Source organism: Micromys minutus (assembly GCF_963924665.1).
Source record: "Micromys minutus genome assembly, chromosome: 9".
In the NCBI taxonomy this organism is placed as follows: Eukaryota; Metazoa; Chordata; class Mammalia; order Rodentia; family Muridae; genus Micromys; species Micromys minutus.
The window spans coordinates 67251798-67278932 of record NC_137978.1 but is presented as its reverse complement, the minus strand read 5'-3'; the positions used below and the strand labels follow the sequence as shown (position 1 = coordinate 67278932).

Genomic DNA, 27135 nt, shown 5'->3' with positions numbered 1-27135 from the left:
CAATTCCAAGGTTTTTCCCCCTCAATAAGACAGACTCTTGCTTTATTTAGGTTTCTGTACAATCCAGCAGTGAAAAAAAAAAAAAGGGGTAGATGGGCCAACAACAGACACTTGCTGTAGGTGTAGAGTAAGCCATCTTTATTTCTTTTGGTTAAAAACAATAGATTTGAACCTGGCATTTCTGTGTAACGTCTCATTCCATATGTACAGTACATCGGTGATGTACACCCAGCAGTATAAACACACTGAAAAAGTGGTTCAACAAAGGTGGCTGTGCAGGCCAGGCCGTGCACCAAGCCTGGGTGGCTCAGTAGAAGCAGACAGTATGCAGAAAGGCCCGGCCACTCTTCTCCTCGAACTCCTGCAGCAGCTCATCAATTTCATTCTCCATATCCTCAGTGTGCTGGATCTGGGAAAAGCACAGCCTTGAGTGAACCCCAGGCATTGTGACACGCCTTCCCTGCCCCTACCCTCCACTCTATCTTCTCTGCAGCCCCAACAGGACTCAGTTGCAGCTACTTCCTTTGGTAGGCACTGCCCAGACCCAGGTGCTCAGACTCACACACTGGCAGAGCTCGCAGATAAGGAATGCTCCCAGCGTGGCCTCTTCATGGTTGTCCTGGATGTCCACATTGACCACATGCACTGGCTGGCAGGTCTCCTGTTCTCTGGAGTTCAGATCTGATTGGTAAAAAGAGATACAAACATTACCAGACACCAGGTGGCAGATGTGTCCCAAGTCCAGTTATTAACCATACCTGAACTCTGCAGATATAACCTGAGGATTGAACACCCAAGGCCCACAACAAAGGCTAAGAAACCTATGTAAGCAGTGTACTCGACTCAGGCCATCCTATGCCAGCCAGTACTGGCACCGACAGTGTATTGTATAAAATGCCAGGCCTAAAATAGGAAAAGCAAGCACTGAAGGCCACAAGGCTTAAGTTTTGCTGGACATCAGTCTGTGCTTACTCCTCCACATGTCCATACAGGTCAGAGGATGTGGGGTGCCCTCTGTCTCCATCACTGTTGCCCAGGGCAACCATAAGTCTACCAGCCTAGAGTTGGTGGCATAGCCTAAACAGCAGGTCAGGCTCTGTGCACTCACCTTCTACAACCTGGTCATAGACTCTCTCTTCACAAGTGAGGATCAGGTCAAACAGGTCCTTGCAGTTCTGGAACCTTTCTGGACGGGGCTTGATCCTTTTATTTCTGTCCAACATATGTAAAATTCCATTTTGTGTATAGCTGAACACCAAAGTCAAGGAGTTTTGGATAAAAGATAGCTTACTAACTTAGACCTGCCTGTCAATGGCCTCTCAGGGCTCCAAGTTGGCCTTTGTCAACAGGGGCATTATGCTCTAGGCCTGAATACAAGCAGGGTCGCCACTACCCTACAACAGGAAGCACAGAGAAGGTGCTGACTTCTTAGAGATATCATAACTTCCATGATAACCCGAACTCACAGAATGGCTCCAGATAGCCTTGCCATTCAGACTGGACAGAAAGTAAAGGCATGGCACAGACTTCCTTCTCAGGATAGAATAGGCTAAAACAGATGCTTGTTGCTAAGTGTCCAGAGCAGCACAGAGCAGACCTTAAGACTGTGGGTGGTCCAGGGACTACCTGAGCACAGGCACCCAAATGGGGATAGGGTGGCCCAACTTTGAAAGCCCTGGCAATGGCTCTCCTGGCTTTTGCCAGGGCTGATGGACCCAAGCATACAGGTACCATCTGGAATACCCCTTTGGGCTCACCAGGCAGTCTCCCTGCTTTCAGCTGAAACAGAACTTGTCCCTTCTGGACCATCAGCAGGACTTTTTCAGACCTTTTTGTTGCTGGGGTTTAAGAAATATAGCGGAAGCCTGGTAGCATATACCTTTTATCCCAGCACTTAGGAGGCAGATACCAAGTTCAAGGCCAGTCTGGTCTACAGAGTGAGTTCCAGGACAACTGGGAATATACAGAGAAATTGTCTCCAAAAACCAAAAAAAAAAAAAAAAAAAAATTCAATGGATTCTTTTTTCTTCAGATTTTCTTCTTGATATAGCTTAGCTGGATTGGGGCTTTGTCTATGCTGTAGGACTCCAGTTTGAGAGTAAAACAAATAAGCATAGATAAGAGATACTTTAGTGCTATGAGCAAAATCAAAGCTGTGGTTAATATGACAGAGGAGGCTATTCAGAGTCAGTTTGTCATATGTGGTCTGGGATTTATGCCATCAGGTTACTAGAATTGGACACAGGTGTCTTTTCCCACTGAGCCATCTTACCAACATGTCAACTTATTTAAATAAGTTCATAGTGTCTTTCAGAAGGCATTTAGGTGGCCAATCTAAACAGTTTAACTGGAAGATACCTGACCAAGAGCTGCTATGTAGTTCCATTCCCTGTATCATCCCTGTTTCTGGGGCTAGTCCTTGGAGCATCTTCCTTTCCTGTCTCCTTGCTGCCTACAAGAAGTGCTGCATCCAGACTTATAGAGTCCTTCAGAGGTACTGGAGGAAAGAATGAGTTTATGACCAAACCCGGTGCTCATGTAACTTCTGGGAAAGAGGACAGGGAGTAATAGGTCTTTCCTGGGGCAGGGATCCAATCAAGATCCTGGTACTCAGAATTAGTACTGACTCCAAGGACAAGCTGGAGACAGTGAGGACAGAGTCACATGGATAGAGCTAGGGATGGTGGGGAAAGCCACTTTGCATTCCCCACTACCGAATCAGATCCAACGTGCTCCAAGAACTGTAGTCACAGGCTGGCCCTGCCTGGAAAAGCTGTTTTGTCCACCACATACATGCACTTCTTGCCTAGATAGAGACTACTTTTCACTGTGAAGAGCTAGCTGGGAAATAATCATGCCCGCACCTAAACTCGACACTTTCGGGGTGGTGGGGGTTAGGGATGGGGTTCAAGACAGGGTTTTTCTGTGTAGCTCTAGCTATCATGGAACTAGCTCTGCAGACCAAACTGACCTCAAAGGAAGAGACCCACCTGCATCTGCCTTCCAAGTGCTGCCACTGCCCAGAGAACTTGACACTTCTAACAACCAGCCTAAAAGCTCAGAGGTCAGGCTTGGCTACGTTGGCGGTCATAGGAAGCAGAGCCCACTTTCCCAGGATCCCCTTTCTTTGTTGCCATGTTTTTGTCAACTTCATTGAACAGTCAATTAGCTGGACAATTTCTGAGTCCTGAGCTTAAGCAGGGCTTGGGCTGATGGTCATTTTGCCAAGCCCTAGGCTTCCCAGCAAAGCTTTCTAGGAGCCAGAGATGCAGGTGTCAAGTTGGTTATGCCTTCTGGTTCCAATTAGCCAGCCACTGGAGTGATTCCTAAAAGCTGAGGGGTGTGCTATGGCCAGTTGCTGGCTTTCTCCTGAATGAGGAGCCACTCCCACTGACCTTGGAATCCCATACTTGTATCTGCTGGCCTTCTGAGGAGCTTTCCCTGGAGACTGAGCGAGGGGAACAGGCTCATTCAGGGTTCACACTGAGGACCCCCAAAAGACCTGGAACGTTGTTTCATAGCAGAAGCACAAATCAAAATCATTTAAAAACATCTGAATTCACCATCAAACAATTCAAGTTGCTTTCCTTGTATACAATTTCTTAATGCCACATGATATGGATGGTTAGAGAAAAGGGAACACTGGATCTGGGATTCCTGGCAGACATCTGTAATCCTAGCACAGAGGTAAAGGGAGGAGGGGTCAAAGTCAGCTACACAAATCTGAGGGAAGTCTGGGCTTTGTCAAACATTGCCTCAAAGTAGAGAAAGGGACTGGAGAGATGGATGAGCAGCTAAGAATGCCTCCTACCATCCCAGGGCTTCAGCTCCCAACACTCCCAACAGAAGATTTAACACCAACTTCAAGAGATTATGATGCCCTTTCCTGGTCTTTTCAGGCATTCACATCCTTACAAAATGAAATCTTAACTATAATATGGCGTGGTGGATTATGCTTGTTAACCTTGCACTTAGAAAGCTGAGGCAGAGGGATTGTCATTGTCCAAAGGCAGCCTGGGCTACATAGTGAATTCTAATCCAGGTAGGTTTAGAGTGAGACCAGGTCCCAAAAGACAAAACAGAGATAATGGGACAATCATAAGAGACTCTCTTTAGTCTCCACACGCACAGAACTTGCTGACGTACTGTCAAGTCCTGGGCTACTGTAGGTTATGAAGCTGAGGAGGGCTGGCACCTTACTGGGCCTGCTTCTAGAATCATGCAGCACCTTCCTCTTGGTATTACTTATTCATCCTCATATGATTTGAGGTTTGATGGGTGTTGTCCTAATCCTGCATTTACCAGTTAAGCAATTCCCCAAAGGGAAGCTACTTCCACAGCTGACTTCATGGACAAGCATGGGCTCTTCACATAGTAGTCCCAGCTGTCCTATTAAGTGGGAGCAGAATCAGGCATCCTCAGCTACCCACAAAAAGATGTTTTTGTTTTCCCTAGAGCTCAAGGCTTTTGACAGAACACCCTATATAGAAAGGCCAGACCAGTGAGACCCACAGGCAGGCTCTCAGTATCAAGGTCAGCAGAGGAAGAGACCAGCCACCAGATGGAGCCTCAGCAGTAGAAATGGTTTCAGAAATGTCTGCCACCCAAGGCAGGGGTGAGCAGCTTTCTAGAGAAAGGAAAAATGTGCATGGGGCAGGAACTGCTTACAAGCCAGCCACTTGCTGATCTGTGGCTCACCACTGCAAACAGCACTGTTACCCTGCCTTCTTGGCTATTTTCAGAGTGCCTATATCTGTTGTGAGAAGGTACACAGGTCATCAGCACCCCACAACTACAGGGCCTCTCAACTGCCTCTCACCAAGCTACTTCCAGGCTGAGCTTCCTGGGTTGAGCCAGGCCTTGGTTCCTGATATGGATATATCTTCACATAAACCTCTCAAGCATAGATTTCACCCATCCTGCTGTTTAGAAACTAGCCAAGGGGCCAGCACAAGTCAAGCCTCATCTCCCCAGAAACATAACCAACCAATTTAAGATAAGCCTGACTCACAACACCACGGCAATGTTTCCTGAGACAGGACCTGGGTAGAAACAGAATTCTGAGTGGCTCTCAACCTTGGTGCCTTCTGTGCTGTTCTGACCCCCCAAGTCAGAGTATCCTGTCAGTCATAGAGAAGCATTTAGGAAATGGTGCTGTGCAGACGGGCAGTTATAGGACTCCCAGTTCCTCAGAGAAGTAGAAGGCAGGCACTGGATGGGGCGCCAAGTTCTCTTCAATCCACTCTCAAATCTGACATGGTGGCACACACCTTTCATCTCAGCACTTAGGAGGCAGAGGCAGGTCAATCTCTCTAAGTTCAAAACCAGCTTGGTTTGCACACTGAGTTCCAGGCTAGTTAGGGCAACAAAGCAAGACCCTGTCTCAAAACCAAACCGCTACCATCAAGACTAATAAGCTTGAAATGAATGATTGAAATCATGGTTTGATTAACAGCCAGCCACGCAAGCTTGAACAGGCCGACTCATCTCAGAGCACTCACTAAACATTAACAAAGTCTTCAGGGTTTGCTGTCCATAGCATTAAGAGCCCATGACTGTAGCTGAAAAATGTACCATTTACCACCACCATCCTTTAAACTCAAGGTTTTTAATTTTTTTCTGGCTTAGCTACAAACACGTGCATCATTAGGCCGGAACACTTGAGGTGGTGCCTCAGGTGCTGCCGCTTGTTTGGTCTCTGATAAGATCTCATCACTGGCCAGAAACTCATCAGTAGGCCAAGCTGGCTGGCCAGCAAGTCCTAGGGATTCACCTGTCTTTGTCCTCAGCACAGGCATACAAGTACATCTTGCTCAGCTTCTATTACCTGGGTTCTGGGTACTGAACCCAGGTCTTCACATATTTTACTGATGGCACCATCCCTGCTCACCACCTTCTGAAACAGCATCTTGCTGTGTAAACCACAGTGACCTCCAATGCCACATCTTCTTGCCTCAGCCTCCCAAGTGGTTAAGTTGCATGTGGGCACTATCATACTCAACAACAAACACAAAATTTATGGTCTATGTCTGCAGGTTTCTGCCATGCTGGCTGTTTGATTTACTTGCCTTCCCAGACTGGGCCAGAGAAACTGCAACTACCTTTTCCTTTCTTAGGATGATTTAATTAATCAACTAATTAATTAGATTTTCTTTTTTGTTTTCTTCCTTCATTTCTTTTTTGAGACAGGTTTTATTTTTTCTGTGTAGTCCTAGCACTTGGTTTGTAGACGAGGCTAGTCTCAAATGCAAGAGATACACCTGCCTCCGCTTCCAGAGTGCTGGGATTAAAGGGTGGGCACCACTACTGCACAACTAAGAGATGGCTATTCACTATCTGTGAGTACCTTAAAAAATGTTTATGTACTGTGTCAAATGTGTGCGTGCACTGGTGCACGTGCCACAGTGCACATCTGACAGTCAGAGGACATCTTTTACGAGTCAGCTTTTTCCTTCCAGGGTATAGGGGATTGAACACAGTTGTCTTTTCCTGCTAAGGTGTCTGTCTCGCCCCTGTGACTATATATATTTTTTTGTTTTGGTTTTGTTCGGTTTTTCGAGACAGGGTTTTTTCTGTTTCAGTGGCTGTCCTGGAACTAGCTCTGTGCCTGTACTTCCTTAGTTGGGATTAAAGGTGTGTACTACTATCACCTGGCCTGTGACTATATTTTAACAAACCTTCTAGGACAATGGTTTTCAACCTTTCTAATACCGAGGCAACCCTTTAATACAGTTTTTCATGTTGTGATAAACCTCAATCATAGAATTATTTTGTTGCTACTTCATAACTGTAACTTTGCTATTGCTATGAATCATAATTCGGATATGCATGCAACTCCCCAAAGGGCTACAACCCACAAGTTGAAAACCACTGTTCTAGGGCTTACATGTCTACACCATCAAACTTGTTAGGCCATATTAAACTCATGAACCATAAACAGTAAAAATGGAAGAACTTGTTGCCACGAGAACAAGGCTCACTATTGTGTCCTGCTGTAAGGGGAGCTAATCAAGTCATTTAATGGAGACTCTGGCATAGCAATTTCAGGCTAGTTAAATGCCCATATCCCCAAGGATTACTAAAGCACCCAGGTTCAATATCTCACACATAGCATCCCATAAGCAATGTTTGGTTTGCTTGAATACATCCTGCATTCTACTTACTGCATTGAACATTTCCTATGCTTGGTTTTCTCTACAGTCTACCTTCTGTGTTGAGTCCCTAAAGTCAGAAATGCATGGTGAACTGTGCATTACAAGGTCTCCAAGCACAACTGGGCTATCAAATGGAAAGAAGGCACTGAGAATCTTTGATGAGCACAAGAGCAGAAATAAATGTGGTTCTCTGTAACCACATTTATTTCTGGTGAGACTTACTTCAGTGGACAAGTCTGAATTCAGGTATATCAAGGGTACACAAAGAGCATGGGGCCTCCTCTATCTCCAGCAAGCCTGCTTTTCATACCTGACCACAGAGAACCTATCAAGGCCCAGCTTGAGTTTTTGTTTGTTTGTTTAGTTTTTTTGCCAATGACTTAGCATTTTTACTTCTTTGAGGGTAATTATAAGCCTAGGGTATAAGAAGTCAGGACAGGGTATGGCTAAATGCACCTATCCCACCACACACAGAGGCTGAGCTTCTCCGCAATTCTCAGTATACCTACATTCTTCAGGATTGCACCCAGAGACTTACATTCCCAGGATGGGATACTGCTTGACCCTTCTTGAAATAGGGGTTAAGGAGAGACCTTCTCTGGGCTTTCAGGATAAGCCCAGGAAACCCAGGGAAGGTTCTTATTTCAAAGGATGACCTCGTAGATGATGAGGTCACTGGCTAGTAGGAGCTTCGTACTTACTGGTACAGGCAGGGGAATGTCCAAAGGAGAAAACCTTGGAGTATCATATCCAGACATTTGTTTGACCACCATCTTGGCCAATCAGCTTAGATAATCCTAATTATTAAGAAGCAGATAAGAAACCTGCAGGCACAACAGCTACATGTCAGACCTGTTCTAGAACATATAGGAAATACAGCTAATATTTCTGCAAAATTGGATGAGCTATTTCTTTGGGAACTGGTGCCTAGCTTAGGAACACATTTGACAACATACACAGTTTTTGAAACATTTTAAAAAGTATAGCTAGGGGGAAGCAGGAGAGATGGGTCAGTAGTTAAGAGCACTGACTGATCTCCCATGTCCTGAGTTTAAATCCCAGGAACCACATGGTGGTTCACAATTACACTGGGATCTAATGCCCTCTACTAGCACTCAGGTGTACATGCACAGAGCGTCGTATTCATAGGTACATCTTATGCCAGGTGGGGATGGCACACACCTTTAATTCCAGCACTTGGGAGGCAGAGGCATGTAAACCTCTGAGTTTGAGACCAAGCTTGGTCCAGAGTGCATCCCAGGACAGCTAAAGGCACACACAGAAGCCGTCTCATACATACATACATAAATCTGAAATAAAAATAAAGAATAGAGCTACTAACTAGATGAAAATAAAGCAATTAGTTAAAGTAATTGTCAGGCTAGGCTGGCACCACAAGCTACCGAAGGGAGCAAGGCTGTGACATGTGACAACAGCATGGTTAGAGGGAAACCAGGACTACTTGTATCTACACAACAGGGCACACTCCCAGGAGGAAGAAATATGGTGACTGCCTGTGATTCCTATCTTAAACTCAACAAAATCAAGATAAACCTAAGCTTCACTTGAAAGTAGAGATTAGTAAAACCTCATCAAAGAACAAGTTTCCAGAAAAACCTCACTGGTTTAGGCTAGCCAATCAGTTATGATGGCTACAGAGAAAGAAGGACATTCTCTCGGCCTGTGTTCATCAGTAGTCTTCAAGGAGGGGACTGTGTTATAGTCAGATTTGCATCATAATCAAATGTCTGAGAGAAAAAATATCAGTTTGGCAAAGATACCTGACTTATAGTTTGAGATGTTCAATCCTGAGGAGGGTTTTCCAAGGTAGGGTGGTTTACATTATGCAGCAGAGAAAGCGAGTGCAGGAAGGGCCCAGCATAAGATAGAATCCCAATGGGCTGCTCTTAAGACTTGACTCTCAGCACCCACAGGGCGGCTCCAGTAACCCATTAACTCCAGTTCCAGAAGACTTGGTGTGTTCTAAACCCCCTCAGGCACCGGTGCACATGTGCTGCACAGACGTAGGTTCCAGCAAAACACTTATACGTGGAAGATAAAAAATATTAACTTTCGGCTAGAGAGATGGCTCTGTGGTTAAGAGCACCATCTGTTCTTCCAGAGATCCTGAATTCAATTCCCAGCAATCATATGATGGCTCACAACCACCTATACTGGGATCTGGTGCCCTCTTCTGGTATGGAGGTGTACATGCAGACAAATGACTCAAATCTTTTACTTTGGCATGAATGCTGTACATTCGTGTACTCAGACATACCCAGAGCTAAGTTTTTACTAATCTCCTAAATATGTCTCATCCAATCAATTTGACAAGATTAACCATCAGAAGGCCAATTCTGGTAATTTTCTACCTCAGAAACCACTTTACAAGGAAAGAAAAATGTACAGTAATAAAAGACTGAGGTTGAACACTAAATAAAACGGACAGCTAAAATATATTCTAAACTCAAAAGGTGATCACAAGATCCCAAAGATAAGTCCAAAAAGCATGCCAGGGAGAACAGACTTACAGGTCCACTTTGCAAGATATATGCAAGTTTCAGAAAAAGTGATAACTACTCTCTATAGTGTCTTATGAACAGTTCATGGCCTCCACATCAGCAATGGGGAGCAGAGCAGGAGAAAGAGCAGGGCGTACCTCCCACTGACCATTCCTTATAAACAAAAATCAATCCCTATCGCCAAAGTTGTTCCAGGTGCATCTGACACTGATAAACAGGACTAATAGGCTTTTCTTAATGAAAATTAAAAAACAAACAAACAAACAAAAAAAAAAAACCAAAACGCAAAACTGTCTAAATGAAGATTTAACCGTCTGGTCTTAAACTCAACCTGAGCCTCCCAAGCACTGGAAAAACAGATATGGATCCTACAACCACCGTTCTCTTTCATTTTTAAGAGAAGGAATAATCTGTTACCCAGGCAGACCCTGCACTGGCAGGCTCCTTCTGGTCATCCTCCTGCCTCATCGCAGAGATGCTCAGATGGTGGTACATAACCACCACATCCTGTTTCAAAGACATTTATATTTGTCTCTAGTAACCAGGTGAACTTAGAATTCCTATCACTGATCTAGATGTGTGTGTATGTGTTTCTTCTTTAACTCATACATTTGCTGCCCGAGTGCTAGGACTTCAGGTGGCTGCTACTATGCTTAGTTTATGTTTTAATTCACTTCGACACACAAATACATGAACCGCTCTGTATTTTTCTGCCTGCCTGTGGATCCTGTTCCCCTAACTGGGCCACCTTGTCTGGCCTCACTGGGAGAGGATGCACCTAGTCCAGCGCGACTTGATATGCCTGGGAGTTGTGGAAGTAATTCCCAGAGGTGGTCTCCCCCTTCTCAGAGGAGAAAGGGATAGGGTACTGGGAGAATGGGGGATCAATATTGAGAATATAAAATGAATAGATAAAATTTTTTAAAAAAGAATGTCAGAGGTGGTCTAGGGCCACTGAGCCCCCAATTCTTATTAAGTATCTCCCCCCTTGAAACCATAAACAAAATGTTTTTATCTTTGAGTTATAACTTAAAATATTCTTCTAGCTTTCTACTATAAAACTATGGGTATTATATAAGGGGTGCTTACTATTGACTAAGGAACATTATCAGGGTTATTTCCTTTCCCAGTTCCCTGTAATGGTCTGCCCTGGAACAAATGGGTTTCCCATATAGTGATCATCCCCACCTCTATTCCTAACCCTTCACTTAATCCCAACAATGCCCTTATCTAACTCGGCTTGATGCCATTGTCTAGTGAATGCCCGAAAAGAGACGTTTTGGACAATACTGAAAACACAGAAAAATACTAAGTATATTGTTATGCCTCATTCTGGCCCCATCTAGACCAAGATACTTCCTACACCAAGTAAATAAGCAATAAGTTTCCTGAGGGCCAACCAAGAGATGACCTGCCTATAGGGATCTCAAGAGGCAAATACTGAGGATTTATCACCAAGCTACCAACGTGGCCACCAGCTCCCCTACCTGCCACCCTTGTCCCCAACACATTAAGGGCCCACAGATATAGTTCTGTATAGTCTTCACTGACCCTGAAACCATCACCCTGTAAAAAAAAAAAAAATACCACTCCTCGATGCTGGCCTCCACTCCTAGAGCTACCTAAACTTGGTACATGTAAAACATACTAAGAGCTACCCTGTCCAGAAACAGGGAAGTCTGTTGGTTTCAATACTAAATTTTAATTTATAATAAAGGAATTATGAACATGTGCATCACTGCATGTTTATTTCTGTCAAAAACATAACAGTATCAAAAATAAATAGTACTAACTGAAGAAATTTCAAAGGCAGATAAGAGTTAGGCATGATAATGCATGCCTTTAATCCTAACAGAGGGCAGCCTGTCATAGCAAGTTCTGGGACAAGCAGAACTACATAAAAGACCCTATCTTGAAAACAAGTTTTCAAGGCTAGTCTGGTCTATGGAGTGAGTCACAGGACAGCAATGCTACTTGAGGGAAACAAAACAAAACAAAAAACCCTCAACTCTTTCCAAGAGCCAAGGAAAACACCAAGCCCACAAAATCAGTGTCTGAGATTTTATGGTAATACGTCCCTGTGACTCTAAGGGAAAGGAGTATACCATATTTACCAAAAAGGCTCCAGAAAGAAGCGGTTGTTCTTTCTGGATATGCCCCCCTCCTACCACACACACAAGAGCTCTTTAGGAAAGGATGTGACCATAATACCCTGCTCCACCCAGGGCAGGAACTCAGAGGTACACTTCAACTTCCAAATTTAGGCAGCTGGCCTTCTGAGTGGAGTGAAATGTTAGAAGTACTCTCATATCACAGGGTAGGCTCCCAGGGTCACTGTGGTACAGGCCATTAAGCACTCTACAACCTCAAATACTCCCAATTGTATCTAAAAAAGCAAGTGTGGGACTAACAGGAAATACCTGTTTCTGACCCAATGTCCCTATCTTTCAACTGCAGCCTGCTAAGGGAGGTCTGGGACACAGGGTGGGGGTGGCAAAGACATAGTGACCATAAGGATTTATGTTTTGTTAGAAGGCATTTGGGATCCTTCAAGCTACCTAATTGTTGTTTGTACCTATATAAACATTTTTAGTTTATTATAGTCTTCTTTCTTCTTGAGAAAGTCTCAAGATTGTCCCACTATAGCTTCCTAAATGCAACCTGTGGCATAAAACCCAGAGCATTTCTGAGACAAGGCTCTCAGTTACCCAGGTTGGCTATGACTCTGGAATCAAGTGACCTTCTTGTCTCAGCTTCTAGAGTAGCTAGGACTCTACACTAGCTTCAAGTTTAGTTTATATTAAAAGGAGTAAAATATATGAATATTAAAAGAAAAGCCCACAAGAGAGGCAATATGGAGACAATACTGTCTGTACTTGCAGATTCCTGGGAAGTCATGGCAGGAGGGCAACATGTTTATGGCCTACCCAGGTTAGAGTTTGTTCAAGGCCAGCTTGGGCAACTTAGTAAAACACTGCCTGAAAATGTAAGAAGTGAATAGATAGATAAGGATGAAGACAGGAAACAGGTAAGATGCAGTGGCCCACACCTTTACCCCAGCGCCCAGGAGGTGGAGGCAGACACAGGTGGATCTCTAGTTGGAGGCCAGTTTTGTCTATACAGACTGTTACAAGCTAGCCAGGGATACATGGTGGGAACATGTCTCTAAAAAAGGCCAGTTTGTATCCAGGGACGACTCAGTGGAGAAGTGCTAGGCTAGAAGAGCAAGGACAAAACCAGAGGTCTCATCTCTAAAACTACAAAGGGAAAAATAAATTGTTTGCGGCACACATTTGGCCTCTATTCTGAGCACTAAGCTATCTCTAGAATATAAAGTATACCTAGAATTTTTATTTAGCAGTGCTCTGGATCAAGCTTGGTCCTCATGCACATGCTAAGCTTATAAGCATTGTAAATATCCGGTGAGTATGGGAGTTACTATAAAATTCCCTGCTCAAAAACTTGAAGCACTGATCAGCTTAACCATTATACAATATGTGGTATGGAAAACTGATCTTAAAATACCCTTTCCTTTCCCCATGAGAGTCTAGTACAAAATACAGACTGTTCTACTTCTTAAAGTTCTCTCAGAATACTAAGGTTTTTCCATGCTTCTGTTTGGTAAATGCAGCAACTTTTTGTGACAGGGTCTTGTTCTATAACCCAAGCTATCCTCAAACTATGTAGCTCAGGCTGGCATCAAACTTGCAGCAATCTCCCTGCCTCAGCCCCCCAAAGGCTGAGATTACAGGCATGCCACTAACCCAGCTAATAACCCACCTAACTTATCTCCAGGAGCTACCTAAATGTAAAACAGGCTCACCAATGGTGTGGTATGCATATACCTCTGTAGAGGAAATAGCTAGGTGGCCTACAGTGTGAAGTAGTTTCTCTCCTCCTCTATGCACAACTATTCAGCAACAGAGCAGGGCCTTCTGAGTATCACACATGAAATAGGCTTCACAGCTGTGTCTGCATCTAGACCATGGTTCTCAACCTTCCTGATGCTGCCACCCTTTAATAAGGTTCCTCATGTTGTGGTGACTTCCAACCAAAAATTATTCTCTTGCTACTTTATTACTGTAATTTTGCAACTGTTACAAATCACAATGTAAACATGTTTTCCAAAGGTTTTAGACAAGCCCTGTAAAAGGGCTGTTTGACCCCCAAAGGAGTTCCCAAACCAGGTTAAGAACCACTGCTCTAGACGCTCCAGGGGCAGAAGGAAAGAAACTTGAATTCTCCACTTGACTAGTGTCCCATGTCTTTAATCCCAGCACACAGAGGTAGAGGCAGGAGGATCTCCATTAGTTCAAGGTCAGCCTGGGCTACATAGTAAATCTCAGGCTAGCCAGGGTTACATAGTGAGGCTATCTCAAATTTACCAAAAAAAAAAAAAAAAAAAAAAAAAAAAGGAGGAAGAGGAGAAGAAAGAAAGAAAAAGAAAAAAAGGAAACTGATTTCTTATAAATAAAAAAGGATTGAAGAATTGATGTAGGCACCACAGGCCTATATGCCAGAACACATTTGCTGGTCCTGTTTCACCTAAAATACACCCTACAGGGTGGGGGATCAGAGTGACTACCAGTCACAAATCACACCCACCAGATGACCACTCTGGTTCTCTAAGGGTCAGCCATGGGATACAGTTCTTTGTCTTTCCTGAGGAGATCATTGTACATCTGGTCATATGTGGTTTTGAAGTCATAAACATTGGGCTTGTCAGGTGCTGGTCCTGGGAGCTTCACATGAGTTCCTGTTCCAAAGGAGCGGACACTGAAACCACGTTTGCTGGAAGACACAAAGAAAAAAAAAATCACAGTTGAATTAAAACACAGCTCTCATCCAAAGGACATAAAACAAAAATGAACAGCCTACTGTTCTTTTAATTTTATGAATTTATTAATTAATTAATTTACGTGTCTCTACTTCTATCATGTGGGTTCAAGAGAAAGAACCTGGTAACAAGTGCCTTTATCAGCTGAGCCATCTCACCAGCCCTATTTTAGGTGGGCAAAATGGCTCATTGGGTAAATTTATTTGCAGTGTAACCTTGATGACTTAAATTCAATTTCTGGAATTAACATTGTAAGTTGTCTTCTGGCTTCCAAATGTACAGTGTCCCCACATTCACTGTATGTGCTTCCATATATACTGTACACACAAAATAAAGTTTAAAGATGTTAAGAAATAAAAACAACAAAAAATGAACTTTATTAAAAACATGCTTTAAGTTTTTGCTTTTTACTGCACAACGTAGGTAGGTTTTCATGGCTGTGTGCACATTTGTGCATGTGAAAGCCACACATTGTCATCACTGATAACCACATTCTTAGTTTGTCATAATAAAGTTTACATGCACAAGAAGTTACTTTAGAATAAAACTTGGTTTTATTTTGTTATGGTTGTGGTTTTCTGAGACAGATCTCACCATGTAGTTCTGACTGTACTGGAACTCATTATGTAGACCACTTAGATCCTCTAACTCAGAGATCCACCTGCCTCTACCCCTTAACTGTTGGGAATAAAGGCGTATACCACAAAGTCCAACTGACTTGGGTTCTTTTAAACCTAACAAAAGTGGGATCCTTAAAAAATAAGCAATTTTAAATGCGGGGGTGGGGGGATGGGGACTGAAGAGAACTGGCTCCTTTTTCAAAGGTCTGGAGTTCAATTCCTACATGGTGGCTCACAACCATATATAATGGGATCTGGTGCTCTCTTCTTGTATGTAGCCATATATACAGATAAAACACTCATTTACTTTATGTGTATGGGTGGTTTGCCTGCATGTATGTCTATGTACCACCTGTGGGCTTGGTGACCTAAGAGCATTGGATCCCCTGGAACTGAAGTTGCAGATCACTGTACACTGTCACGAGGATGGTGGAATCTGAAGCTCTGAATTCAAGTCCTCTGTAAAATCAGCAAATGCTCCTAACCACTGAGCAATCCATCCAGCTCTCAAAATGCAACTCATAGCTGTCCTCTTCCCCCCATCACTTTTTGGCTTTCTGAGTCAGGATTTCACTATGTAGCCTTGAAACTCTTGTAGACAAGGCTGACGTTGAACTCACAGAAATCTAACAGCCTCTGATTCCTTAATGTTAGATTAAAGGCTAGTATCACCATGCCTAGCTCAATGGTTATGATTCTAAAAAACATCATGATAAAGCTTTTCTGTATTTTTTTGCTGTTGTTTTGAGACAGGGTCTCAGTACATAGCCCAAGCTGACCTGGAATTCACTACATTCATCTGGCTAGCCTTGAAGTCACACCACTATACATAGTTCTATTTTTATTGTTGTTCGTTTAATTGTAACTCAGTACATGTGGGATTATCTAAAACATCTTTGACTGTCACAACTGGGTAAGCATGCTGCTCAACATACTGTTAAGTGCAGAACAGCTGCTTGCTTAGATTCACCCGTCCCAAATGCTAAAAGAGCTCCACAAAAGCAGCACGATTTATAACCAACAGAAGGGACAACAACACCAACCTAACATTAAGAAAGAAACACTGGGGGCTGGAGAGATGGCTCAGTGGTTAAGAGCACTGACTGCTATTCTAGAGGTCCTGAGTTCAAATCCCAGCAACTACATTGTGGCTCACAACCACCTGTAATGAGATCTGATGCCCTCTTCTGGTGTCTGAAAACAGTTACAGTGTCTTCATATAAATAAAAATAATAAATCTTAAAAACTGAAAGCTCATAGGTCTGTCTCTGAGTCATTTCTTACGGAGTCAGGAACAAATAGGAAAGGACCAATCAGATTAGTTTTCTGCTATATCCCAAGGATGTCACATGGTAGCATGCTTACAGGCATGAAGTAAATGACTGGTAGACTGTGGACAGACAGCAGCACAATGACATGAACTAGGAAAGACAGACTTCTTATTATAGTTAGACACACAATGAGTTCACACTACATGAGCACCTATACCTGCAACCCAGCACTTCCAGAAACTCATTCAGACATAAAAAAGGGTAGGGGGCACACAAAAGAAATTCAAAGTGACCACAAAAGCCAACAAACCACATGGTTATAAGTCTATGCAGAATCCTTTGAAGGTCTTTATCATTATTTCCAATAACAGCAGCATAGCAGTCTGACTAAAGGAGAGCTGGTACCAGGCAACACAGTCCTATATCAGTACACACTTCACTTACAGAGTTCGAAAAGGCAAGCATATAAAAAAATAATTCTAGCTAGGCACTGTGATGCACACCTTTAATCCCAGCCCTTGGGAGGCAGACAGGCAGATAGATATCAGAACAGAGAAACCTTGTCTCAAGAAAATTACATATACTTTCATATATAAGTTATATATATGGTTATGTTTTTTGGTTATTCTAATATATATTTATATCTATATATATATATCTATATCTATCTATCTATCTATCTATCTATCTATCTATCTGTCTATCTATCTATCTATATCCTGGAGCTAGGACACCTCAGCTGAGGCCACTGAGGTTGATAAAAAGCTAAGTTCCCAAATTTCTAGAATGTCCGAGCTGTAGAACCCAGGCCCTCCTGTGACATAAGGAACACAGCCTGAAGCTGAGAGTCATCATCAAACCCACACACACCCCAGCTATGAAACCTGAAACAAAGTTTTCAATGTTCCAACAAATAATGAGTTTTCAGGAAAGCAACAAAGCCAGCTGTTGTTTATAACTGCAAAGGAGACACTACCTAACTGGGGACATGTGACAGGAAACCTAAACACAATGCCTTCCTGAGAGGGTCAAAGCAGAGGTCCCCCTGACTCTAAATTTGAAACAATCTGCTTACCAGCTTGGACAATATACAATAAAAGAACTATTTTTTAAGGAAACACGAACAAGAATGAGGTGTGGTGGCCAAGGTCCAATGCTGCAGCCCTTAGTTCCATAGTTCACACGCCCAAATTATAGGGCTTCACACCTCCATGGCCATGCTCTGCATGAGTGCTGGGATTAAGGGTTACAAGACAAAGACTTGCCTCTTCAAGCCAATGAGGGTTAGGGGCTGAAGAGATGGCTTTGCAGTTAAGAATATTTGTTCTTACAGAGAACCCAGGTTCAATTCTTAGCATTCATGTGGTGGCTCATAGCCACTGACAACTCCAGTTTAAGGGGATCTGATGCCTTCCCCTCACCTTCTTTTTAAAATTAGACTTATTTTATGTAGATAAGTGTTTTGCTTATGTATGTATGTATTTATGTATGTATATGTATGTTCATATGCAACCTGGAACTAGAATTATGAGCAGCTATGTGGATGCTAAGTCAAACCTGAGTCTTCAATAATAGTAAGCGCTCTTAGTAACAAAGCTACCTCTCAAGCACACCATGCCTTCCTCTGACCTCCATGAGCACTATGCACACATAAGGTACACATACATATGTGAAAGTAAAAGCACAAATACACATGAAAACACAAATCTAAAAAAGTTAGAACATGTAATGAATGACAAGTAAGATTTACATTATAAAACAACATAAACTCATATAGGCATGGTGGTGCAGGCCTCTGATCCCAGCACTCTACAGGCAGAGTTTGAAGCCAGCCTGATCTACATAGCAAATCACAAAACAACCATTACTACATAGAGAAACCCTGTCTCAAAAAACACAAAAGGTATATTTGTATGCACGCGCGCACACAAACAAACACACACACACACACACACACACACACACACACACACACACACACACACACACCACAAACTTGTAATAGGAAGATCACATTACAAAAATGACTGGTAGCAATGCCCAGGCAGAAGGAAGATCATCTCTGAAAAGAACAAGCCTTTAAAGGTCCTACATGTTACATAAACTGCACAACAAAGCATTGTAACAGAAACTGAGAATTGTACAAACTTGAAAATGTCTGCAATGAGTTCTGTGTCTGAAGTGACAAAATGTCATTGTGTCATTAGCTTTTAATTATAAAGCTCTTCAATATGGATCAGTACTAGTTTTTCTCTGAATCCTGGCACATCCTCAGGCATGAATGAGGTGAAAGATCTCAAGTTTTACATCCAAATCTACTTGTGACCAAGTATGAATAAACTGGGTATTCAAAAAATCACCTTAGGACTAGAGAGATGGCTGGGCAGTCAAGAGCACTGACTGCTCTTCCAGAGGTCCTGAGTTCAATTCCCAGCAACCACATGGTGGCTCACAGCCATTTGTACAGGGGATCTGATGCCCTCTTCTGGTGTTTCTGAACAGTCCAGTGTGTTAATATACATAAAATAAATAAATCTCTTAAAATTATTTTTAAAGATTTTTAAATTATATATATATATATATATATATATATACATATATATATATATATATATATATATATATATGAATGTACTGTAGCTATCTTCAGACACAGCTGAAAAGGGCACTGGATCCCATTACAGATGGTTGTGAGCCACCATGTGGTTGCTGGGAATTGAACTCAGGACCTCTGGAAGAGCAGTCAGTGCTCTTGACTGCCCAGCCATCTCTCCAGCCCCATAAATAAATCTTTTAACAACAAAAATTAACCAAATTGAGTCAAACCAAGAAAGAGCTGAGACCACTTGTCCCAAAAAGTTCCTCCCTCCAATGCCTAGATCTACACTAAAGGGATTACCAGAATATTTTAACAATGGGAAAAGCAAAAAGCTGGATACATAGGCTCATTCTTTTTGGTTATTTCCCTGAAGTGTGTTACAGAGCCTTTGGCACAAGCCTGAGCTCAGGATTTTGATCCTAGCCTAGGAAACCCAATGGAACAAGTAAGGTAAGAGATAGAGGCACTTCAAATGCACATAACATCCTCATTCTACAGACCAAGCAGGTCTTCAAGAGCACTGGAGAGGGCATGACAGACATGGCCACAATCCCCAGGTTGTAAAGCTGATGTAGAGTTTTCCACAGGGAACATTCTCCACTTTAATCTGTCTACATTCTTACAAGTAAACCATCCCCCAAACAACCTGACCTAGTCTTGACAGGACTGTAAGCCCAAGAGCTGCCTGCATAGTCAGCCGTCACATTAGAAAGTGCCTCCCTTCCCCCACCTTTCTGAACTATTACTTTTAAGCATCCTAATTAAAAATAAACTGCAATGCAGTTTGATCCCCCCCCCATCAAAAGCTGTTCCCAGGTGGCAAAAAGGCTAATTAGCAACAGAAGCCCTGCTTTCTCTGAAGCTTCTGAAACTGGCATAACAGCCCATCTTGTATGGTGACAATCTGCTTCTTACATAAAGGCAGTGAATGCTATAAAAATACTTCTGACAACCAACAGCTTTGCCTGAAGGGCAACTATTCTGTCTAAAAATAAATGTCTTTCACACCTATCAAAAATCTATTAGTGAATTCGTTGTAGAAAATGCTACATTAAGGAAAACAAAATTGTTTCACTGTTGTATCAAAGATGGAAAGTAAAATGGTAAAATGTATGCCAAAAAAATGTCTAAACTGCTAGCACAGGTTCTGGTACCTTCCTCTCCCCTCCCCCTTAATGTCCTGTGGTCATAAATGAGATTTTAAATTATAATTTAGGTCTGGACAGATTGCTCAGTGGTTAAGAGCACTGACTGTCTTCCAGAGGTCCTGAGTTCAATCCCCAGCAATCACACAGTAGCTCACAACCACCTGTAATGGGATCTGATGCCCTCTTCTGACACACAGGTATAAGGTGCACATGCTGATATAGTACTCATACACATAAATCTAAAAAAAAAAAAAAAAGAAAAACAAAAAACAAAAAAACACAGGAAATACTACAATCCTGTCATTTTTTAAAAGTCTTATTTATTTTATTTACATGAGTACACTGTAGCTGTCTTCAGACACACCAGAAGAGGGCATCATATCCCATTACAGGTGGTTGTGAGCCATCCTGTGGTTGCTGTGAATTGAACTCAGAACTTCTGGAAGAGCAGTCAGTGCTCTTAACCGCTGAGCCGTCTCTCCAGCCCTGTCATCTTTACTAAAGACTAGCTAGGCCTTTCATCCTGACTTGTATGTTGTTGACATATCAATCTTCCAATGCTTTCAAGGCTGATGAGACGTTACAGTATGGTTATGAATGTTCACCAAAAAGGCCCTGGGAGCCTGGTGTGATGGTATTCCTTTGTTCCCAGAAGAGGTAGGTAGATTTCTGAATTCAAAGTAAGCCTGGCAAGTTGCAGGACAGTCAGGCTATAGAGAAACCCTGTCTTGAAAAAACAAAAAGAATTCCAATCTAATCAGTGGGTTAACATGAGGGATTCATAATTTGATGACATGAGAGAAACAAGAGGCAGGGCCTACCTCCACAAGGCCCTTCTTCCATGGAATGACTTTTAGCCCAAATCTTTTCTCTTAAGATGTTTTTCTTAGTAACTTATCACAGAAACAAAATATTAACTAATACAGAAAGTAAAGCTCTTTGGAAATATCTTGATAAAAGTTATGCCATCACTAGAAAAATTTTAAAGTATAGGCTCCACCAATTTTCTTACCTACCAAGAAAGGTTGAAGCTGGGCAGAGATGGTATACTCCCTTAATTCCAGCACCCAGGAGGCAGAGGGAGGCAAATCTCTGTTCATTAGAGGCTAGCCTGGTCTACAAAGCTAGGTCCAGGGCAGGGCTACACAAAAAAATCCTGTCTCAAAAAACACAAACAGGAAAAAGGTTGAGACGACAAATCTTAAATATGGACAGTAACTTTTTTGCTGTGTTGACTTGTAGCCGAGTGGCCTAGAAATAGCTGTGTAGCTCAAGATGACACCAAACTCCCAAAACTCTACCTACCTTCTCTCTAGTGCTGGGATTAAAGTCACATGCCACTGTGCTAGGTATATGACATCGTAAATACATGTATTATATTCACTACTTATTTAGCATGTGTACAGGTGAGAGAACAGCTTGTAGGAGCTGGCCCTCGAATCCCACCATGCGGGTCCAAACTCAAACTCGAGTGTCAGGCTAGCAGCTAAGCAGTTCTCCTCCTGAGCCATCTGGGCCGCTTGGGCAATGACTTTTAGTGGTTAAAGCTGTACTGAGTTTGATATACCAAAATTTGTCTCACATTCACAGCCAAACAAAAGTCCGTTTTCTTTAGCAACTCCTTGGTCTTCATTCTACTTTCTGTAGGAATAAAACAAGAACTAGAATATAGTCCCTTACAAACCTGTGAAGGGAACATGTTCTCATGGAAGCATGCTATTAAGACATATAGCCCCCTGCCCCCAAAGGCCCAGATGGCACTCAAACTCCCAACCACCTACAGCATGGGGCAGTTGTAAGTATGTGTCATCACATCCAGCAGGTTCTTATACAGGACTCCACGCTGGTTTGAAATTGTAATGCTTACACTTTAGCCTCTGCAGCACTGGACTAATAGGTATTTTGGCTCCAAGTCTTCATGTTCCTAAACAATTTCCAGTTCATTTTCTTTTAGTATACCTATATTACTGTATTTACTTCCTTATAGTATACCTATAACCAAAAAACCACACAGCCAAGACAAGCTTACCCCACCTCCATGTAAAGGACTATGAATAACATAGCCTAAAAACAGAACAATCCAAAGTGGCCTATGCTCAAACCTCATGTCAGTTACAAGTTACTGGACAGCATAACTCTGGGGGCCCTAAGACTCATTTGCTGTCTGTTTCAGTGTGGCTTAGGACATGTGGTCACTATGATACTGGTGTTCAAGAGACTCCCACAAATCAAGGACTTATGGAAACACAGTCAACTCTTCTAATTCCCTGGATTCTTCTTAGGCTCCTATTTCTCCCATGGGAACTACATGCCCAGAGTGTAGACACACACACACAGACACACACAGAAAGAGAGAAATAACACTGATACATATAAAATTAAAAACAAAACAAAAAAGTTTGTTGGGGGGGAGAATTAAAAACAAAAACACAAAAAAACAGTTTGTTGGTGGCACATGCCTATAATCCCAGCACTCAGGAGGCAGAGGCTGGCCTCCTGTGAGTTTGAGGCCAGCCTGGTCTAGAGCAAGTTCTAGGACAGCCAGGATCACACAGAGAAACCCTATCCTGGAAAACAAAACGAAAAGAAAAATATCTTTAAATAAACCAAACAAATAACTGGCATAGTGGTGTCTGGCTAATAGCATGGGAATGTGGAGACAACAGTAACTGGGACTGTGCTACTTGCCAGCATGGCTAATTGGTAAGCTCCAGACACACTTGAGACTTTGTCTTAAAATATGATGGAGAGCATCAAAAGGTTGACTGACACCAACCTTTGGCCTCCACACACCCATATTACAGGCACACACAGGCAAGATGAACTGAAATGGCTTTAAGAAAGCACCCTTGTATAGGCACTCACCAGACCCTCTCCTACTCTGGATTTACACATACTCAGCCAGGCCTCACACTACCTAGCTATCTCTGTCTCTTTTAGATGGGGTCCCATGTAGCCCAGGCTGGCCTGAACTCTCAACTCTCTATATAATAACTACAACAAACTTCTTGTTTTATTGCTACCTCCTAAGTAGTGGGATTATAGACATGTGTCATCACATTATTTTTAGTGGGGTGCTGAGAATCAAATCAAGGGCTTTGTGCACAACAAACAAGCATGCTGCTGAGCCACACCTTCCCCTAGCCTCCTCCTCCTCCTCCTTTGTTTTTGAAGAGTTAGGACTGAACCCATAACCTCGGGTGTACTAGGCTACTAGTTTACCTTTGAGCTATATTTCCAGGCAATTTGGGGTTTTTAATAATTAAAAACACAGCTTCCATGGGCCAATCATAGTGGCATACATGTATTTAATCTCAACACATATCTAAAAAGAAAGAGCTGGAGAAATGGATCAACAATTAATAACAATGGTTGTACTTCCAGAGGGCCCAAATTCTACTATCGCCAACATGGTGGTTTATAACCACCCATATAACTCCACTTTGGGGGAACTCAATGCTTTCTTCTGGCCTCTGAGGATATAGGCATACAAGTAGTGCATAAACAGGGAAGCAGAAAAAAATTTTTTTCATTACAGGGAATGCAGCCTGATGGCTCAGACTGCAATGAAACTATGGGGTCTGGTTAACAATAAAATTACAGGGCTCAGTGGTTAAGAGTACTGACTGCTCTTCCAGAGGTCCTGAGTTCAAATCCCAGCAACCACATGGTGGCTCACAACCATCTCTAATGAGATCTGATGCCCTCTTCTGCTGTGTTTGAAGACAGCTACAGTGTACTTATAATAAATCAATCTAAAAAAAAAAAAAACAATAAAATTACAGGTTGCTTTCTGCCTTAGCAACCTATACATAAAAAACAGAAAACTTCAGCAGGCAACATCCTAGTTGAGGCCTAGCCTGTTTTGTTCTTGAAACAGGATTTCTCTGTATAACAGCCATGGCTGTCCTGTAACTTGCTCTAGTCAAGGCTAGCCTTAAACTCAGAGATCCACTTGCCTCTGCCTACAAGTACTGGATCAAAGGTGTGCTCCACTACTGTCTGTTGTCCTCTTCAAGTATACTTAATACTTATATATTTGGGGGCTTGAAAAAGAAAGATTCTTTCTTGAGATTGACAGGCAACAGGAACTGTATAAAAATGCACTATTCTGGAAAGAACACTTGAAATCTGTAAGCATGTAAAACATGCTCACAATTTAGTCCAGTGATGTTATTTCTAGGAATTTATGCTAAAAGAGTAACCAAAACCTGTGCAAAGATATTTACACAGCACAAGGAAGTTGTCACTTAAATTAGCTTCACTTGATATCTACTAATGGGAGAACAGTGACAAAAATCAATGACTGCAGAGAATCTCTGAATACTGATAACTTCACTCTTGTTTTTTTTTTTTAGATTTTTTTTTTATATGAGTTCACTGTAGCTGTCATCTGACATCAGAGGAGGGCATCAGATCTCATTACAGATGGTTGTGAGCCACCACCATCAGGTTGCTGGGATTTGAACTCAGGACCTCTGGAAGAGCAGTCAATGCTCTTAACCTCTGAGCCATCTCTCCAGCCCTTCTCCCTTGTTTATTAAACAGGAATGAATATTTTTAAATCCAACGTGTAAATATGGAAGAGGGGGAAAAAAAGAGCAGAGCACAGTGGATTACATTCACAACCCTAGCATTTGGGAGGCTGAGGCAGAAATGCCAAACCTTCAAGTTCAATCTGAGCCTGAGCTGCAGTGTGAGATGAGGCCAAAAGGGGGGTGGGGTGGGGGAGAAGTGCTGAAAGACTGGTTAGTATAGAAAAGTGGCAGAACTTGCCACATGAACATGAGTTTGATTCCTAAGACTCAGGAGAGAACCTGTCTCAAAGGAGGTAGACTGAATTACTGAGGATGACACAAACCAAAGTTCTGTCTCTAGGCACAAATGTAAAAATACCTAAAGCTAAAAGTCCACAAAATCACAACAAGAGCAGGTTGTAGAGTGCTTTTTAAACATGCTAGGTGTATGTGTATATGGATAACTCACAGAGGCAGGGTATCACATCCTTGTGATCTTAGCACACTAAGGCAAAATGAATTGTAGTTCAAGGATACAATCTGAAACAGAATACCCACCCCCCTTTTTTTTTTGAAATAGTGTCTTATAGTCCATGTTAGCTTTATACTTTGTAGCCCATACTGCTTAAATTCAAAGCATGCCACCATCTACAAAACTAACATAACTGCAAATTAAAGACTATGGTCTATGACAGCAGTTTTCAATGACCCCTTTGGGGGTCAAACCACCCCTTCACAGAGGTCACCTAAGACCAGCAGAAAACATATAATACATAAAAGTAGCAGAATTACAGTTATAAATTAACAACAAAAATAATTTTATTGTTGAGCGGGCCACTGCAAAATGAGGACTATATTAAATGGTTGTAGCATTAAGAAGGTTGAGAACTACTGGTCTATGTAGTAAACATTAGGAAGAATGAAATTTTAGAATTTGAAATAACAGGCAACTAACACTTTGGACAGCTAAGAAAGCACGAGATAACACTTGGTATGATGGCAATCTCCTATTAGTAATAACAACACAAGGGAGGCAGGTGAAGAGTGAGTTCAAAGCCAGCAGCACACCTTTAATCGCAGCAGCTGGGAAGCAGAGGCAGGTGAATCTCTGAGTTTGAGGCCAACCGGATATACAGAGCGAGTTCCAGGACAGCCAGAACTACACAGAGATCCTGTCTTGAGGAGGGAAAAAAAACCGAAATTGTTAAAAAAAAAAAAAAAATAAGGTTTATAAAAGTTTCAAAAGTTCGCAGTTAGCTCTGGAAGAAAAAGACATTACTACCATTCTATCAAAGTTGACATTTATAAAGCCACATTTTAACTGTAATGCAATGCATGTTTCTCATTTTGTCAAGAGATTTTGAAGATAATATCAAAGAGGAATGTCCTATTAGACACTGGTGAATTCGTGAAGAAATATGGGGTGGTCCCACTGAACCAAATGTATTCGTGTGCTCCAGAAATTACTGACTGTGGGGGTGGGAGGTGTGGTGGCTTGTGCATGAGACTTGTAAACGTACACAGCAACAAACAGCTCCTGACGTTAACAACTCAGATCACTGTGGTTACTTCCAGATTCGTTCCATCTTGATATGATGTGTCGAGAGCTTTCCAGTGAATGTGGCCTGACGACACATACGGGAAAGACAAACGTCAGGCACGGAAGACCTTGGCCTACCCTGTGATATTGCCTCGTTGTGCTGTACCTCGAGGCCGCCAGCTGTCACAAAGTATTCCGGCAGGCCGCGAATAGCACGCCATCTCTAGGATTTACTGGAATGCTTGCTACAGGAGGGTGCCGCGCGCACGAATCCCTCTGAGGGTTCGCCGAGCGTGTAAGCCGGGCGTGGCCCGACTTTCTGCAGCCCAGTCAGTACAGGGTAGGGGTCTGGACAAGAATCTGTGGGAAGAAAAGGAGGGGAGGGGCAAAGGGCAGGTGGAGCTTGCACTACCTGAGGATGTTGTGTGCTTCCATGCTCCGATTCTGGTTACTCGAGCACACCACCGCCACCCGCAGAGGCGATGACGGCATGGCACCGACCGAACTACCCACTGCACTTGCTACGGAGCTCCCACCTAGAAGCCGGCTTCCGCGCGAGGAAGATGGCGGTAACCGGAAATCAGCGACGCGGAAGTGAGGGCGACGTAACGCGTGGGGAGGTCGATGGTGCTTTCCTGGACCCGCACTGCAATCGGCGCGGGAGAGCGACCTGCAAACGCTGAATCAGTTTGAGAGCTCCTAAGGCCTGCGCTGGAGGACCACCTTTGCCGGCACCTGACGTCACAGCTCCTGAGCCCGCAACTGGAGCGGTGTTAGCCGCGCCTGCGTCCAAGACGCCTTAATGTGCTGTCGCTTCTGATGACGCACGGGGCGCAGCGCTTGCGCAATATTGGAAACTTACGGGGGACGGGCATTGGGGGAAGTCTCTGGAGTCCTTTCCGCGGCTTCCCTTGGTATTACTGGGTG

General features: G+C 42.9%; 1 protein-coding gene across 1 annotated transcript; it reads right to left on the bottom strand.

Moving 5' to 3' along the window:
* Window positions 1-115: 115 nt before the first annotated feature.
* On the bottom strand, window positions 116-27096 carry SSU72 (SSU72 homolog, RNA polymerase II CTD phosphatase). Its single transcript, XM_080921805.1, has 5 exons — window positions 26621-27096; window positions 14324-14467; window positions 1109-1248; window positions 563-681; window positions 116-409 (listed from the first exon to the last, which is right to left on the bottom strand). Exons 1-5 carry the CDS (start codon window positions 26698-26700, stop codon window positions 308-310), a joined length of 585 nt encoding a protein of 194 aa, XP_080777931.1. The 5' UTR covers window positions 26701-27096; the 3' UTR covers window positions 116-307.
* Between the last annotated feature and the right edge of the window lie 39 nt (window positions 27097-27135).

Bases quoted from the DNA above. Each gene is read 5' to 3' on its own strand.
- SSU72 (XM_080921805.1), bottom strand. From the start codon at position 26,700: ATGCCGTCATCGCCTCTGCGGGTGGCGGTGGTGTGCTCGAGTAACCAG. The intron at 14,468-26,620 runs GTAGTGCAAGCT...TGTGTCTTCCAG, and splicing joins GAAGCACACAACATCCTCAG to CAAACGTGGTTTCAGTGTCC. The intron at 410-562 runs GTGAGTCTGAGC...TGCTTTTCCCAG, and splicing joins TCTGCGAGCTCTGCCAGTGT to ATCCAGCACACTGAGGATAT.